At 52.8% G+C, this 13,610-nt stretch overlaps 4 protein-coding genes across 4 annotated transcripts; 1 reads left to right on the top strand and 3 right to left on the bottom strand.

Moving 5' to 3' along the window:
- Window positions 1-70: 70 nt before the first annotated feature.
- On the bottom strand, window positions 71-2,398 carry LOC119557658 (inhibitor of growth protein 3). Its single transcript, XM_037870513.1, has 2 exons — window positions 2,197-2,398; window positions 71-2,135 (listed from the first exon to the last, which is right to left on the bottom strand). The coding sequence occupies exons 1-2, from the start codon at window positions 2,294-2,296 to the stop codon at window positions 193-195; spliced, it is 2,043 nt and encodes a 680-aa protein (XP_037726441.1). The 5' UTR covers window positions 2,297-2,398; the 3' UTR covers window positions 71-192.
- A 697-nt stretch (window positions 2,399-3,095) lies between these two features.
- On the bottom strand, window positions 3,096-6,918 carry LOC119557387 (C-mannosyltransferase dpy-19 homolog). Its single transcript, XM_037870132.1, has 7 exons — window positions 6,742-6,918; window positions 6,343-6,604; window positions 5,940-6,261; window positions 4,444-5,883; window positions 4,190-4,383; window positions 3,956-4,081; window positions 3,096-3,818 (listed from the first exon to the last, which is right to left on the bottom strand). The coding sequence occupies exons 1-7, from the start codon at window positions 6,785-6,787 to the stop codon at window positions 3,614-3,616; spliced, it is 2,595 nt and encodes an 864-aa protein (XP_037726060.1). The 5' UTR covers window positions 6,788-6,918; the 3' UTR covers window positions 3,096-3,613.
- Window positions 6,919-7,688: 770 nt separating this feature from the next.
- Window positions 7,689-11,282, top strand: LOC119557380 (serine/threonine-protein kinase fused). The gene is made up of 4 exons (XM_037870124.1): window positions 7,689-7,873; window positions 7,944-9,307; window positions 9,369-9,943; window positions 10,004-11,282. The coding sequence occupies exons 1-4, from the start codon at window positions 7,763-7,765 to the stop codon at window positions 10,363-10,365; spliced, it is 2,412 nt and encodes an 803-aa protein (XP_037726052.1). The 5' UTR covers window positions 7,689-7,762; the 3' UTR covers window positions 10,366-11,282.
- On the bottom strand, window positions 10,389-13,229 carry LOC119557381 (zinc metalloproteinase nas-14). Its single transcript, XM_037870125.1, has 4 exons — window positions 13,019-13,229; window positions 12,065-12,238; window positions 11,568-12,004; window positions 10,389-10,577 (listed from the first exon to the last, which is right to left on the bottom strand). The coding sequence occupies exons 1-4, from the start codon at window positions 13,227-13,229 to the stop codon at window positions 10,398-10,400; spliced, it is 1,002 nt and encodes a 333-aa protein (XP_037726053.1). The 3' UTR covers window positions 10,389-10,397.
- Window positions 13,230-13,610: the final 381 nt, after the last annotated feature.

The raw sequence follows: 13,610 nt of genomic DNA, 5'->3' as shown, positions 1-13,610 counted from the left end.
AAGAACCTCTTCCATTAGCATGAACAGACATTCCCCACGAATAAGAACACGGGCTTGCTCCATTGCTGACCTTACTTTATTGAATACTTTGCTTCTGCTCCTTGGAGACCACATCCGCCCCTAGCGACGCGACCAGGTGCCCAAGCCGCCGCCCCCGCCGCGAAAGAGGGGCGCCAGCAGGCGCAGTCAGCCTCAGTTCTTTCGGTTGCCCCGGCGCCGCATGGAGGCGGTGCACTTGGGGCAGTACCATTTGCCCTTGGGCGGCTGCGTGATGCCCACGCAGGGGTAGTGGAACCACTCGTAGGGACAGGCGTCGTTGTCGCAGGCCACCATGTCGCCGTAGGACACCTGGTTGCAGGTGCAGTAGCGCGGCTCGTTCGGATCGTACGACCACTCACCCTCGTTGGTCTGCTCCACCACGAGTCCGTTCTCACCGATGGTCAGGCTGGTGCCGGGCGTAACCGTGGCGGTGGGCAGACTCATGGCTATCATGCCGGCGGGCACGCCGTCGGCGACACTCTCCGTCAAGTTTCCGCCCCCTGCGGCTCCCATGGCGACCAAAGCCTGTCCACCGACCGACATGTAGGTCGACCCCGCCGACGCCGCCATCGTCATGGCCGCCGTGGAGAGCTTGCCCACCGACTCCACGCTTATCGACGAGGATGTGGAGCCAATCGAGTTGCCGGACGAGGTGCCGACCGGCGGCTGCACCGTGGGCAGTGTCAGGGCGGTGGTTAGCTTCTTCTTCTGCTTCTTCTCCTGGTGGTGGCCGCTGTGGCTGCTGCTGCTGCTGCTGTGGTGGTGCCCGTGCCCGTGGCCATGCCCATGGCCATGTCCGTGTCCATGGCTGCTGTGGTGCGACTGAGAGTGCGCGTGGTGCGAGCCACTGCTGCTCGCGCTGGCTCCGCCGGTGGCCAGCGCTGTGCCGGCAGCCACGGCCACCGTTCCGGCCGACGACTGCTGCAGGCCACTTTGACCCGCCTGTGACCAGAACTCCGCCGTAGTGCCGGCCGTTCCGTGGATGGCTTCGTAACTGGCCTTGAGACTGGCCGTTCGCCGGCCCTGCTGCATCTGCTGCGTGGCCACGATAGCCTGACTGGCTGCCGCTGCAATGGCGCTGGACGCGGCGGCTCCCCCGCCCAGCTGCTGCAGATTGTAGGTGACAGTGGCTCCGCCAGCCGAGTGCCCACTGTGGGTGTGTCCGTGGCCCGAACCCGCTGTGACTACGGGTGTGGAGGCTCCTCCCGCCGTCACTGCCGTAGTTGCTCCTCCCGAGCTGCTCAACACGCTGTGTGCCAGGTTCGTGGGCAACTGGCGCACCAAAGAACCGGTTCCTGTGGTCAGGGGGCTGCAGGCCAGGCTGCTGCCGCCGCCGGTCACGCCCACAGCCACGGGCAGAGAGATATGTGTGGCGGCGACGCTGCCAATGTGATTGGAAGCCTGCGGTTGGGCGGAAGATACGTTGACGAGGCCGGCAACGGACGCGGCCGCTGTGGCGGACGAAGAGGAGGCCGCCGAGGCTGTTGTGACGCCGGCGCCGACAACGGGAAGAGAGTGATTGAGATTGGGGCGCTTCTCCTGGACGGGCACGGTGCAAATGGTTTCGCGCCGCTTCTCCAGCTTGCGGTGCCGCTGGCTGGAGCTTAGCTGAGCCGTGGAGATGCTGGAGAGCGCACCGCCGGTGCCGGCGGCTCCGCTGACCAGGGCAATGGCAGAGGGGCCCGTAGCGACTCCGGAGACGTGGCCCGTCGAGCTGTTGACCAGACAGTTGGCCGAACTGGCGCCGTAGTAGCGGTTCTCCTTTTGATTCATGCTCAGCAGCAGGGCGGTGGCGGCCGTCGAGTTGCCGTCCAGCTCCAGGGAGCGTCGCTCGAGGATCTCGGTGATGCCGTTGTTGTCCGCCTCCAGCTCGCACTTGAACTTGAAGAGCTCGCTGTCTAGGCGGCGCAGGTATCGCTCCACCAGCTCGTGGATCTGGGTGGCGATGGCCACCTTCTCGTCGGCGTCCTCCATCACCTTGAAGTACTCGCCGCGCAGGCTGTGGAACTCCGTGTCCATGGACTCGTGCTGCAGCTCGTCGCGCTTGCATTGCTTGAAGAAAAGGTGGGCCTTCTTGTCCAGGGAGTCCATGTTGTCTGTGGATGGAGTGGTCCGAATTTTAGAGACGGGGATCGGGGATTGTTTTGGGCCACTCACTCTGTACTGCGAGGTCCAGTTCGCGCATCTCCGTGAAGCGGTCGCGCAGCTCCTGCGGCAGGTGCTCGATCATCTCCAGGTAGTCCTCCAGGTAAAGCATGATAGTAAGGCCGCGGAAATTACTGAGAATTTGCAATATTTGCGACTTTTTTAACGAAAATGCGTCAGTGTTACCAGAGAAGGGTGCGGCTTTAAGCCGGAACCCGATAACTATAATTTGTCGATGGTCACACCGATTATGTCGCACCGTATTTTCGAAGTTATATATCGCTTAGGGCTGCGATAGTTTTCGAAATTACTTATCGGGTGAAATTATTCCTGCGACTAATTTCGAAATCACGGTTTATTATTTTATTTCACATGAGCGTTAAACGTTTTCACATTTCGTACTATTTTTTTCATCAACAAAATTTGAGTAATAATATTAAGCGATCAAATTCCGGTCTAATAATATAGATAGAAAATAATACGAAATGGGGAATTTTACATAAATAATTATTCATATGAAGCATAAAATTAAAAACTAAAAATATTTTACAATTTAACACATCTCAAAATCGATTTTTCTTAAGAGCGAACCATTATCTCATTTGTTTTTATTGAATATTATCTTGCGAACGATAGCTTCAAAATTATCTTGTCGCTGAATAGAGGAATATTCATACAATGCGATTTCTAGTGAAAAAGCACGAATTTCTTGAACCCCAAAAAAAGGAACTTATCTTCGTAAAAGATTAAAACACAAGGAACTAAAAAAAATTTTCGCGCTCCTTTTTTGGAATCAAGTTAATTCCAGTGCCAAACGAACTGTTAGATTAAAAAAAAAAAACAAATAATGCATTTATTAAATAAGGAACAATACCTAAAAAGTTTCAAGTTATACAGAAAACCTTTTCCGATTGTTTTAACTTTGTCGTTTTATTTCTCTTCTTGGGAACGTGGATTCTGGGGACACTTCATCCACTCACTTCTCAGACCAAACGTCATATACACATGTACTAAGTAAATGTAAAAAGCTTAGCTTAAACTTAACGAAAGTATTTAGAGTTTAGAGTCGGTCCATACGGCTAGATTATCTTATTCGAATGCGAGGGGCGCGGGGAATGATTCAAACGAGGTCTGAACGCAACGGCGCTGAGCGGACAGAAACGAGTCAAGCTGCTAAATGCATTCAGTTTACTATCTAGCGGAAGAGGCCTCCTTCTATCTGCAGGCGGAACGGAAAGCGGAGGGGGAGGGAAAGGGGCAATGGGGAGTGGAAGGCTCGGTCTTGCCCGCGAGCAAGCCGCAGCAATACTAAACGTAATCGTAATACACACACGTCGTAAAATGCTAATCCCTAGTCACACAGCTCACGCAGCTACGTACAACACAACACAGTCGACTCCCCATTACACCATCCCGACTCCGACTACTCCTATATGGACATCTCGGGCATCTTGTTGTGCTTGAGGTTGATCTGGACACTCTGCGAGAACATCTTGATGATGCCGTAGTGGTCGTTGGCGTACACCTTCAGGAAGCTGGGCACGTTCTTGTGGAGCAGCTCGTGGCAAAACTGCGGGTACTTCTGGTACGCCGGCTGCTTGTCATCCCAAATGGACAGCAGGTCGCAATCGTCGCTGCAATGCAAGGGTAGAAGTGTTCATTATCCAGATAGGGGTTCAGATTCAAGATCTCTTTGGTTCAGACTAATTAACTGGCCCGCCATTCGCCTCGAGTGTCCGTCTCGAGGGCTTTGTCTGCTTCGTTTACTCACCGCACTTCGTTGGTGCACTCGTCCAGCGATATGATCAAGTACTGGATCTTCAGCTGAGCGCACTGGTTGTAGATATCCGACGACTGCTGGCGACTGTATACCGAGTACACGTGCTCCGTGCGGTCCCTGCAAAGGAGGAAGATTCCTTACATGAGTAGGCATGGTCGCCAAAGAGAGCGGGACAGCGGGCAGGATTGACTGATAAGCTATCTCGCTCTTATCGGGACTACTCACGCCATCTGACGCATCTCGAGGTGCGCATGGTTGACTATGGGTCGCTTGGTGGTGAGGTGCACGGTGCCAATGATCTCCACGGGACCGGCAAAGACAGCATCCCGTTCCGTGTTCAGCTTGATCCACTCGAGCATGCTGTCCAGGTCGTCGCCGCTCTGGGTGTAGCGCGTGGGGAAGTACTCCTCACGAATGTTCTGGGCCGGATTGGGAAATCACAATTATACCAGTGCCAATTAGAGCTAAGTCCAACTTACCACCATGCCGGGATCAAACATGCTGAGCAGGAAGACGGCCAGAGAGACCGACCAGAAGATGTTGCGCTGGCGATGGTACCACACCTTGGAGCAGACAGTGGGCGCAATGACGCAGCCCTGCGTGAAGCTGAGGAAGAAGAGTTTGCGCACGGCGAGTCCGATCACGGTGAAGACTAGCATTTGAAGGAAGCTGTACATGTAGTGCAGGTTGAGGATCTGCGCGTTGGCCGTGGGTACCACGGAGCTGCGCCTGGAGGAGCTGCGCTTCGGGCGTCGTTTGCCGCTGGAGCTGGAGCCAGCGGAGGGCTCCCCCTCCTCTTGGCCGGGGGATGTGGACGGCTGAGTTTCAGTGGGATCCGTCGCGGACTCTGCTTCGGCTTCTGGGCTGCCCGGCTCCTGCTCCTCTTCCTCCTCCTCGTCCTGGGGTTCCGGGCGCTTATCTTCCTCGGATGGCAGGCTATTCCCGTCGCCCGGGGCCTCTTTGGATCCCTGCGCCCGCTCCTTCCGCTGCTTGTCGCTGTTGCGGTGAATTTGCGCCCGCAGCCGCCGTATGTCCTGCATGAAGTCGTCGCGAGCGGGCGGTTGCTCCTTACGCAGGCGGGCCTGGGCGCGTTTGTAGCGCTCGTAGTCGTGGTCGCAGCTCTCGAGCAAGCGGAAGCACTGCTGCAACTGCTGCTCTGTCTGGCGGTTGGACATATCGCCCATGGAGACACGGTGCTCCTCGAGGAAGTCCTCCAGCACGTAGTTGCGAGCTCGCTCGCGCTGCTCCTCACTGGCGGCGGTGGCCGGGGCGCCGCTCTTGCGCCAGCGGCGGAAGAACATGGCCAGCATGACCACGCCGTACATGCAGTACGGTTTCACAATCATCGTCTTGACCAGCTGCCAAAGTTCCGACCAGGCGATGCGCTCGTAGAGGGGGTTGCAGGCGGAGAGTTGGGCCACGAAGCCCACGTTGACCTGCAGAGCCCAATGGGCCCACAGGTCACAGTAGTGCGTGTGAGCGCCATCCGGCACACTAACCACGCCCGCACGGCTGAGCAGCTCCAACAGCTTGGTCTGCATGCTGCTGGCGAAAAGCTGCGCCAGCAGGATGAACTTAAGTGAGAAGTAGTCGCCCTGCAGCGGATCGTGGGCGTGCCCCAGCCGCCGGCTTCGCACCTGCCGCAGCTGTCGCACCATGGTGATCAGGAATAGTGACAGCGAGACGCTCAGTTGCCAGGTAAAGAGGAGCTGGCTATTGCCGTGCGACATCACAAAGGCCAGCGCGTGGCCCAGTAGGTGCGACAGCGAATAGTCCAGCGCGAAGGCGTTGGCCAGCCCTGTGGGCAGGGCGCTTACGTTCCACGATGTCATCACGATCAGGATCTGGGTGGTGAAGATGAAGGTGGAGAACTGCCAGGACAGCAGGGCGCAGGCGGTGAACAGCGACATGGCGAAGATCTGCAAAAGGCAAGGCTTTTACCCACTGGTGCTCGCTGTGCAAACTATTCGATTACCATAAAGAGGCGCGAGGTGTGCCGCTGTCGATGTATGATCCTCCCGATGCAGATGCATAGGTAGAACATCTGCAGGAAGATGAACGGGAAGGCGAAGTTCTCCCGCGCCAGGGGCCGCTCGTAGATCTTTGCCACGAAGCTGTGGAACATCAGGTACGAGATCACGCCGTATATGCCCCCGAACACGTTCTCGCTGAGCAGCGTCCCGTACAGATAGAGGACCAGCAGAGTCACCCCACCCATGAGCCACACGAACTCCAGATAGAACTGCATGGGCTGCACCATGGGGTTGAAGCCTGAGCGCACCACGTGGAAGAAGTAACTTTGGAGGGATAGAAGAAGGGAGTATATGTGTTAGGGGCCTGGATCTGGGTAACACCACGCATCTGGATGCCACACTTACGCCGTGACCAACTCTGGCAGCACGTAGAAGCGCTGCAGCACATTGACGCTGTTCGGATACTCGATATCCGTGACGTTCTTCAGTTGCTCGTAGCCGTGCCAGAAGTCCGGGCCGTCGGCCAGCCGCTTGTAGAAGGCGTAGTACAGCGCATCCTCGCGCCGCAGGAGCGCCTCCCGCTCCAGCTGGTTGAGCTGCTGGATGTTGGTGCGCGTCTCGAAGATCACGCGCACATGCTGCACGTACAGGAAGAAGAAGCCGGAGCCTGGACAGGGGATCGGGGCGGAGGGGGATTGCAATTGGAAGTCGGTCAATGTCAATGTGGGCCTGATTAACCCGGGTTGCCCCGGGAGGCGGACGAGGCGTGGCAGGGCCATCTGCCGGTACTGGCACTCCACTCACCGATTAGCGCGTGCGACAGGATCACGTACAGATTGGGCTCGCGCATCGTGCTGCGGTTGCGGGTGTCGTCTCACTGGGTGGCTGTGCTCAGAGTAGCAATCATTCTCTATTTCACAACGATTACTATTGCTCTTTTTCACAATAAAAAACAGACACCGATCAGCTGTTTCTCGGCCGTCCCCGTGCAGTGTGACCGTTTCGTGCCGCCGATGAATTACCAACACGGTCAGGACTTCATATTCACTTAAATTATCAGGGAGTCCCTAAATTGTTGAATTGTTGAAAACTCATCAGCAAATTTTAGCAATTGAGGGTACGACCCTAAATGCTTCCAGTTGGTTGGTTGGTTGATAATATCGTCAGAGGTAAAAACATGTCTAAAATTGTTATAAAGGTACTCTCTAATTTGATTTTAAAGTAAATTATGCCTACTGGACATTACTTAAACGTTACTGTTGCCATGGTCTTGTAAATATAATAAGGGGAATATACTTGCCTCTGCAATTCTGCAGGTTTGAGGTTGTTAAAAAGAAAAAATTTCTGACAATGGAGTGTGTATTTGTTGAATTCAACAATTTAGCAATTCAACAGTTTAGGGTATACCTTAAATATACACATATGTTTTTATTAAATATTCACTTATTTTCACAATTTACTTTTAAAAAATGTAAGTGTATACTTTGTAAAGGAATAACCTTATTTCCTTGAATTTGGAAAAGTTTCCAAACATTATTATTGTAAAAAAAACGACGGAATTGCCCTTCTTCAACAGAGGAAACTGTGATATACTTTGCCACAGATCTTGTTTTCCCATCTTTCTGTTGTTGTTTGCAACAAATGTCCCTATTTTGGAAGGGACCTCAATTGATCCATCTAGTATTTTCATATCCTTAAATACTGATGCACATTTCGCCAGCACAACAAAGTGTTATTTCCAGAGGCAGCAGGCTACGGTCCTACCAATCTACCCAGAATACTTCTCCAGAGGAAAGTCAAATCCCAAATAAAGCACGGAATAACCATGAACCGCTACGCGGTAAGCTCGCTGGTGGGGCAGGGATCCTTCGGGTGCGTGTACAAGGCGACGCGCAAGGAGGACAGCAAGGTGGTGGCCGTCAAAGTGATCTCCAAGGTGAGTGGTGGTGGGCGGGCAGCGGAAACGCAAAAGCAACAAGTACACCGAGTCCTTTTACCGTCTGCAGCGCGGAAGATCCACCAAGGAGCTGAAGAACTTGCGCAGGGAGTGCGACATCCAGGCCCGGCTGAAGCATCCGCACGTCATCGAGATGATAGAGTCCTTCGAGTCGAAGACGGACCTCTTCGTGGTCACCGAGTTCGCGCTGATGGACCTGCACCGCTACCTGTCCTACAACGGGGCCATGGGCGAGGAGCCGGCGCGCCGGGTGACCGGGCACCTGGTGTCGGCGCTGTACTATTTGCACTCGAACCGCATCCTCCACCGGGACCTCAAGCCGCAGAACGTGTTGCTCGATAAGAACATGCACGCCAAGCTCTGCGACTTCGGACTGGCCCGCAACATGACCCTGGGCACCCACGTGCTCACCTCGATCAAGGGAACGCCCCTCTACATGGCCCCCGAGCTGCTGGCGGAGCAGCCGTATGACCACCATGCGGACATGTGGTCCCTGGGATGCATAGCCTATGAGAGCATGGCCGGGCAGCCGCCGTTCTGCGCCAGCTCCATCCTAACCCTGGTCAAGATGATCAAACACGAGGACGTCAAGTGGCCGAGTACGTTGACCAGCGAGTGCCGCTCCTTCCTGCAGGGCCTGCTCGAGAAGGACCCCGGCATGCGCATATCCTGGACGCAACTGTTGTGCCATCCCTTCGTCGAGGGCCGCATCTTCATCGCCGATCTGCAGGCGGAGGCGGCCAAGGAGTCGCCCTTCACAAATCCCGCGGCTAAGGTGAAGCTGGCCCAGCCCTCCAACCAGGAGGCATGTGATCTGGACGAAGCCCTGGCCGCTTTGAACTTCGGCGAGGCGCGACAGGAGAACCTAAGCACCTCACGCGACAGCATCAACGCCATTGCGCCCAGCGATGTGGAGCAACTCGAGACAGATGCTGAGGACAACATGCAACGCGTAGTTGTTCCGTTCGCGGACCTATCCTTCAGGGATCTGTCCGGTGTGCGGGCAATGCCGGTGGTTCACCAGCCGCTCGTCAACTCCCACACCTGCTTTGTTAGCGGAAACTCGAACATGATACTCAATCACATGAACGACAACTTCGATTTTCAGGCCTCTCTGCGGGGCGTAGTAGCCAAGCCGAAAGTCGTTCCGGCCGTGCGACAGTCACGAAGCAAGGATCTAGAGAAGCGTAAGCTAAGCCAAAACCTGGATAACTTCTCAGTGCGCTTGGGTCAAAGCGTCGACACCGAGGCGCAACGTAAGGCCACTGAGATTCTCACCCAGGAGAAGCTTACCCAAGAGAAGAAGCAAGCTCCTCAGTCGAGTACACAAACAAATCCTCAACCCCCGCAGCAACAACCACAGCAATTGAAGCACTCGATGCATTCCACCAACGAGGAGAAGCTGAGCAGCGAGTGAGTGGCCATAGCATCTTTTGGATTTCGTTCCACTCACTGTCCTATTTTCCCTTTACAGCAACACTCCGCCCTGCCTGCTGCCGGGATGGGACAGCTGCGATGAGTCTCAAAGTCCTCCTATCGAAAACGACGAGTGGTTGGCCTTCCTAAACCGATCGGTGCAGGAGCTGCTTGACGGCGAACTGGACTCACTGAAGCAGCACAACCTGGTCAGTATTATTGTGGCGCCGCTGCGCAACTCCAAGGCCATTCCGCGGGTGCTCAAGAGCGTGGCCCAGCTACTGTCGCTGCCTTTTGTGCTGGTGGATCCTGTGCTGCTCGTCGATCTCGAGCTGATTCGTAACGTGTATGTAGATGTCAAACTGGTCCCCAACCTAATGTACGCTTGCAAGCTGCTCCTGTCGCACAAGCAGCTTTCTGACTCCGCCGCTTCCGCCCCACTTACGGTGGGCTCCCTGAGCCGGACGCTGCGGAGCATCCCGGAACTTACTATTGAGGAGCTGGAGACGGCCTGCAGTCTGTACGAGCTGGTTTGCCACTTGGTGCACCTGCAGCAGCAGTTCCTCACCCAGTTCTGCGATGCCGTGGCCATTCTGGCTGCAAGCGACCTTTTCCTGAACTTCCTCACCCACGGTAAGGATGGCATTCTCCCTACTGTGCTGCAGTTCGTTACCCATTCCTGTTCTCCCGCAGACTTCAGACACTCGGACTCCGACTCCGCTGCTGTGCGCCTGGCTGGCTGTATGTTGGCCTTGATGGGTTGTGTGCTGCGCGAACTGCCGGAAAACGCAGAGCTGGTGGAGCGGATCGTCTTCAGTCCGCGGCTGAACTTCGCCTCGCTCCTGCAAAGCCGTCACCACTTGTTGCGACAGCGCTCATGCCAGCTGCTGCGCCTGCTGGCCCGCTTTAGCCTGCGCGGCGTGCAGCGCATCTGGAACCCAGAGCTGCGATTCGCGCTGCAGCAGCTGTCCGAGCACCACTCGTACCCGGCCCTCCGTGGGGAGGCCGCCCAAACCCTCGACGAGATCAGCCACTTCACTTTTTTCGTCACCTAGCCGGCACTTTCCTTTATTGGCCCCAGGCGTCTCTATCCGAGCAGATCCTGAATGTTGCCCTGGAAGTAGTCGAGCAGCTCGTCGATGTAGTTCCCGAAGCGATCGAAGTTAAGGAGGTAGTCCTCGCTGCAGTCCTGTTCGTACATCTCGTTTAGCTTGGACACATCCTTGTCGGAGAGGCCGCGTCTCTGGCCGAGCGAGGCGTACGGATCCTGAAGCGAAGGAGGGGAATGAGCGGTAGGATGCAAAATCATCATAAATCTGTTTCCTTTCGAGAATCATCAAGAAACATAAAGAACTTCGAATTTATCATTTCTTCAACTGAAACTGCTATAACTAATAGATCTCCATTCCCTTTAAATAATCCTTTGAACCAATTGAATATAGTAGTTTCAGTAAGTCACCTTATATGTCTGGATTAAGGCACTTTTAAAATTTCCTTTAAAATACATCCAACAAAACATGGAATTCGTCTGCTTCATTTACTCAATTTATTCCATGCGAACTTACACGTTATGTGGCCATGTATAAATATAGGAATTTTACGAAACTGATTATACTCAAATCATTAAGTCAAATCTCACTCTCTGTTAATTCGTGTCACGAATGCTGGACTATTATTACTGTTGAATTAAATATAAGATGAACTATGAATTTTTCATTCTCAATAATGTATGTTTCCTATTTTTAAAGCTGAAGCTTATCTAAGATGGGTTGTTAGAAATAATTTGATATTCAAAATATAGAAATGTTAGAGTATTCTTGTTAAAATGAGTGTTAGTCAAATTTACTGAATGTCTATGCAATTTGTCCAATAATGTGAGAAATTTGTATTGATTGGTATAATGAATATCCCTTAAAATGTTAATCATAGGCACTGATACTCAATTATATAGATGTATGTTCTACGAAGCAAATGTTGTGTCCTATTTTGCAAATCACTTGGGATCCCTTTGGAATTGCCAAAATGTTTCTTGTTAAAATAAGTATTAGAAGATAATTCGCCTATAATAGGCAAATTCACTGAATGTCTATGCAATTTGTCCAATAATGTGAAGTATTACCATTCAATCAATGGTTTGAAGAATATTTCTTAAAATGTTTATGATAAGCAAAAATTAATAATTATATGAATGTATATTCTACAAAGATGTATCCTATTTTGCACCCGACTTAGGATCCCTTTGGGGTTGCCTACTCACCAATGGCTCAATGGTGGCCTTGCCGTTCTTGCTGAACGCCCGGGAGCTGTAATGCATGACGCTCTGGTAGTCGTACTCCACCCCGAAGTTGGTGATGTGGGTGCGGGCGTACTTGTTGAAGTTGTGCGCGTGCCCGTCAAGGATGTTCTCCCAGTTGATCTTGACGTACTCGTCCCGCTCCGTGGCGCTCTGCTGGTGGTAGAAGCCGAGTGCGTGCAGCAGCTCGTGCACCACCACGCCATGGGTGACGCACTTGGGCGTGTTCAAGTTGAGCACCTGGCCTCCGGAGCGCCTCCCGACGCTTGACCAGCAGCCCGAGTAGTTGCCCTTGATGAGCAGCCAGTGCTTGTCGCCCTGTTCGTACGGCCGGAAGCGGATGCAGGTGCGGTCGTGGTACTCCTTGAAGGCCTTCAGGATCACCATGGTCTGGTTGGCGGCTGGTCGGAAGGAGTGTTCGGTCGGATTACTTTTGGAGCTGACAGGCGGCGAATACTCACTGAAGTCTTGGGGGTCTATGTAAAAGGGCACGGCGGCTTCTGGCCAGGTGAGGCGCTCGTTGAGCAGCCCGTTCCTCAGCAGCTCGCGGTGCAGCATGATGTCTCCCTCGAAGAGGCCGCAATGCTCCCAGATATTCGTCTCGCTGTCCTCCGTCCAGAAGTTGAAGGCGGGACCTGGAAGGAACGGGTGCTGAGTGTAATCATTAGCTAGGTTAAGAGGTTTCCTTCAGTAGGGTGACTCACTAAATTATGAGAAGTACTTTCTTAGCTCAAGATAGTCTCCCTCGCGAATTCTTCAGTACCAACATAAAGACTTTTAGTCTACTTTATTTATATATACTGAAATGCTATGATGTTTTGTAGTGTTTAAATGAGAGTTAAGAGTTTTCTCTCAGTAGGGTGACTCACTAGTTACTTCTTTAGCTGAAGATAGAAGACAAATACAATAACCAACCTAAAGAGGTTTCCCTCAGTAGGGTGACTCACTAAGTTATGAGAAGTACTTCTTTAGGTCGAGATAGGCTCTCGCAATTTCTTCAGTACCAACATAAAGTCTTAATCTACTTTATTTATATATACTGAGATGCTATGATTTTTTGTAGTGTTTAAATAAGCAGGAACTTATTACGTAACTTCTTTAGCTGAAGATAGACTATTCAACATTATTTAAATGTTACATTTCTTTAATTAATACAAGAAAATTGTATGGCGCGAATTCTTTAGTAGCAACATAAGGTCCTTTGATCTACTTTATACTTATATATACTAAAATGCTATACCAATTTTGAGTTGGGATCATGCCTATGAGGTAAATTCTATCGTTTTAAAAATACTACGTTTCATTTTGAACATAAAATAACTTTACTTTCTTTGGGGATAACTTTTCCAGATTTTTACTCCGACATCGGGATATGGAACTTTCAAAATTCCGGGACACCTTGAGTGGGTACCTACTGTTGTGCCGACGCAGCATCTGCATGTTGGCGCCCCACCTCGGAGTGGGCGGCACCGCGGGCTGTCCACGAAGATGCACCCTCCTCGTGGCTGGTGGCTCCGTCTCCGTCTGCGTCTCTTTCTCCTGCTCCGCCTCCAAAGTGGCGCCCAGGGCCAAGGCCGCCAGCCAAAGGCAAATCAGACCGGGAACGATGAGCGCGCTCCTCGGCATTGTGGGGGTAAAAGAAACGCCGGCCAAGTCGCGTCGGGGCTTTTATATGGGACTGCGTAATGGGGCGGGGCAATGGCAGTGCGACGGCTCCACAATTCCAATTGAAAGTACGAGTGAGTACTGACTGCCGACCGAGGGCGACAGACGCCCACGCCGCCGGATTTCGGTTTTCGGTCGTCGGATTTCGGATTTCGGATTTCGGATTTATGCATAACATAGCGGATTTATTGGCTCTCTCTTTCGGCGCGCATTCAAATTCCCCCGCCTCGGCTTTTACGGCTTTTGATTTCAAATTTAACTGGGATACTGGGTTATCAGGGGGAACGGTTGCGCACCGCGCATATGAAAATAGCACAGTCACTTCCAGTCGCTGCCCTTCCT

Source organism: Drosophila subpulchrella, chromosome X (assembly GCF_014743375.2).
Source record: "Drosophila subpulchrella strain 33 F10 #4 breed RU33 chromosome X, RU_Dsub_v1.1 Primary Assembly, whole genome shotgun sequence".
Lineage (NCBI taxonomy): Eukaryota > Metazoa > Arthropoda > Insecta > Diptera > Drosophilidae > Drosophila > Drosophila subpulchrella.
This window is presented reverse-complemented; position numbering and strand designations above follow the sequence as displayed.

Coding starts and splice junctions, on each gene's coding strand:
- LOC119557380 (XM_037870124.1), top strand. CDS start 7,763: ATGAACCGCTACGCGGTAAGCTCGCTGGTGGGGCAGGGATCCTTCGGG. Junction 9,308..9,368: donor GAGGAGAAGCTGAGCAGCGA/GTGAGTGGCCAT, acceptor TTCCCTTTACAG/CAACACTCCGCCCTGCCTGC. Junction 9,944..10,003: donor CCTGAACTTCCTCACCCACG/GTAAGGATGGCA, acceptor GTTCTCCCGCAG/ACTTCAGACACTCGGACTCC.
- LOC119557658 (XM_037870513.1), bottom strand. CDS start 2,296: ATGCTTTACCTGGAGGACTACCTGGAGATGATCGAGCACCTGCCGCAG. Junction 2,136..2,196: donor ACTGGACCTCGCAGTACAGA/GTGAGTGGCCCA, acceptor CTCCATCCACAG/ACAACATGGACTCCCTGGAC.
- LOC119557387 (XM_037870132.1), bottom strand. CDS start 6,787: ATGCGCGAGCCCAATCTGTACGTGATCCTGTCGCACGCGCTAATCG. Junction 6,262..6,342: donor CTGCCAGAGTTGGTCACGGC/GTAAGTGTGGCA, acceptor ATCCCTCCAAAG/TTACTTCTTCCACGTGGTGC. Junction 5,884..5,939: donor ACACCTCGCGCCTCTTTATG/GTAATCGAATAG, acceptor TGCCTTTTGCAG/ATCTTCGCCATGTCGCTGTT.
- LOC119557381 (XM_037870125.1), bottom strand. CDS start 13,229: ATGCCGAGGAGCGCGCTCATCGTTCCCGGTCTGATTTGCCTTTGGCTG. Junction 12,239..13,018: donor GATGCTGCGTCGGCACAACA/GTAGGTACCCAC, acceptor CGTTCCTTCCAG/GTCCCGCCTTCAACTTCTGG. Junction 12,005..12,064: donor CATAGACCCCCAAGACTTCA/GTGAGTATTCGC, acceptor CCTTCCGACCAG/CCGCCAACCAGACCATGGTG.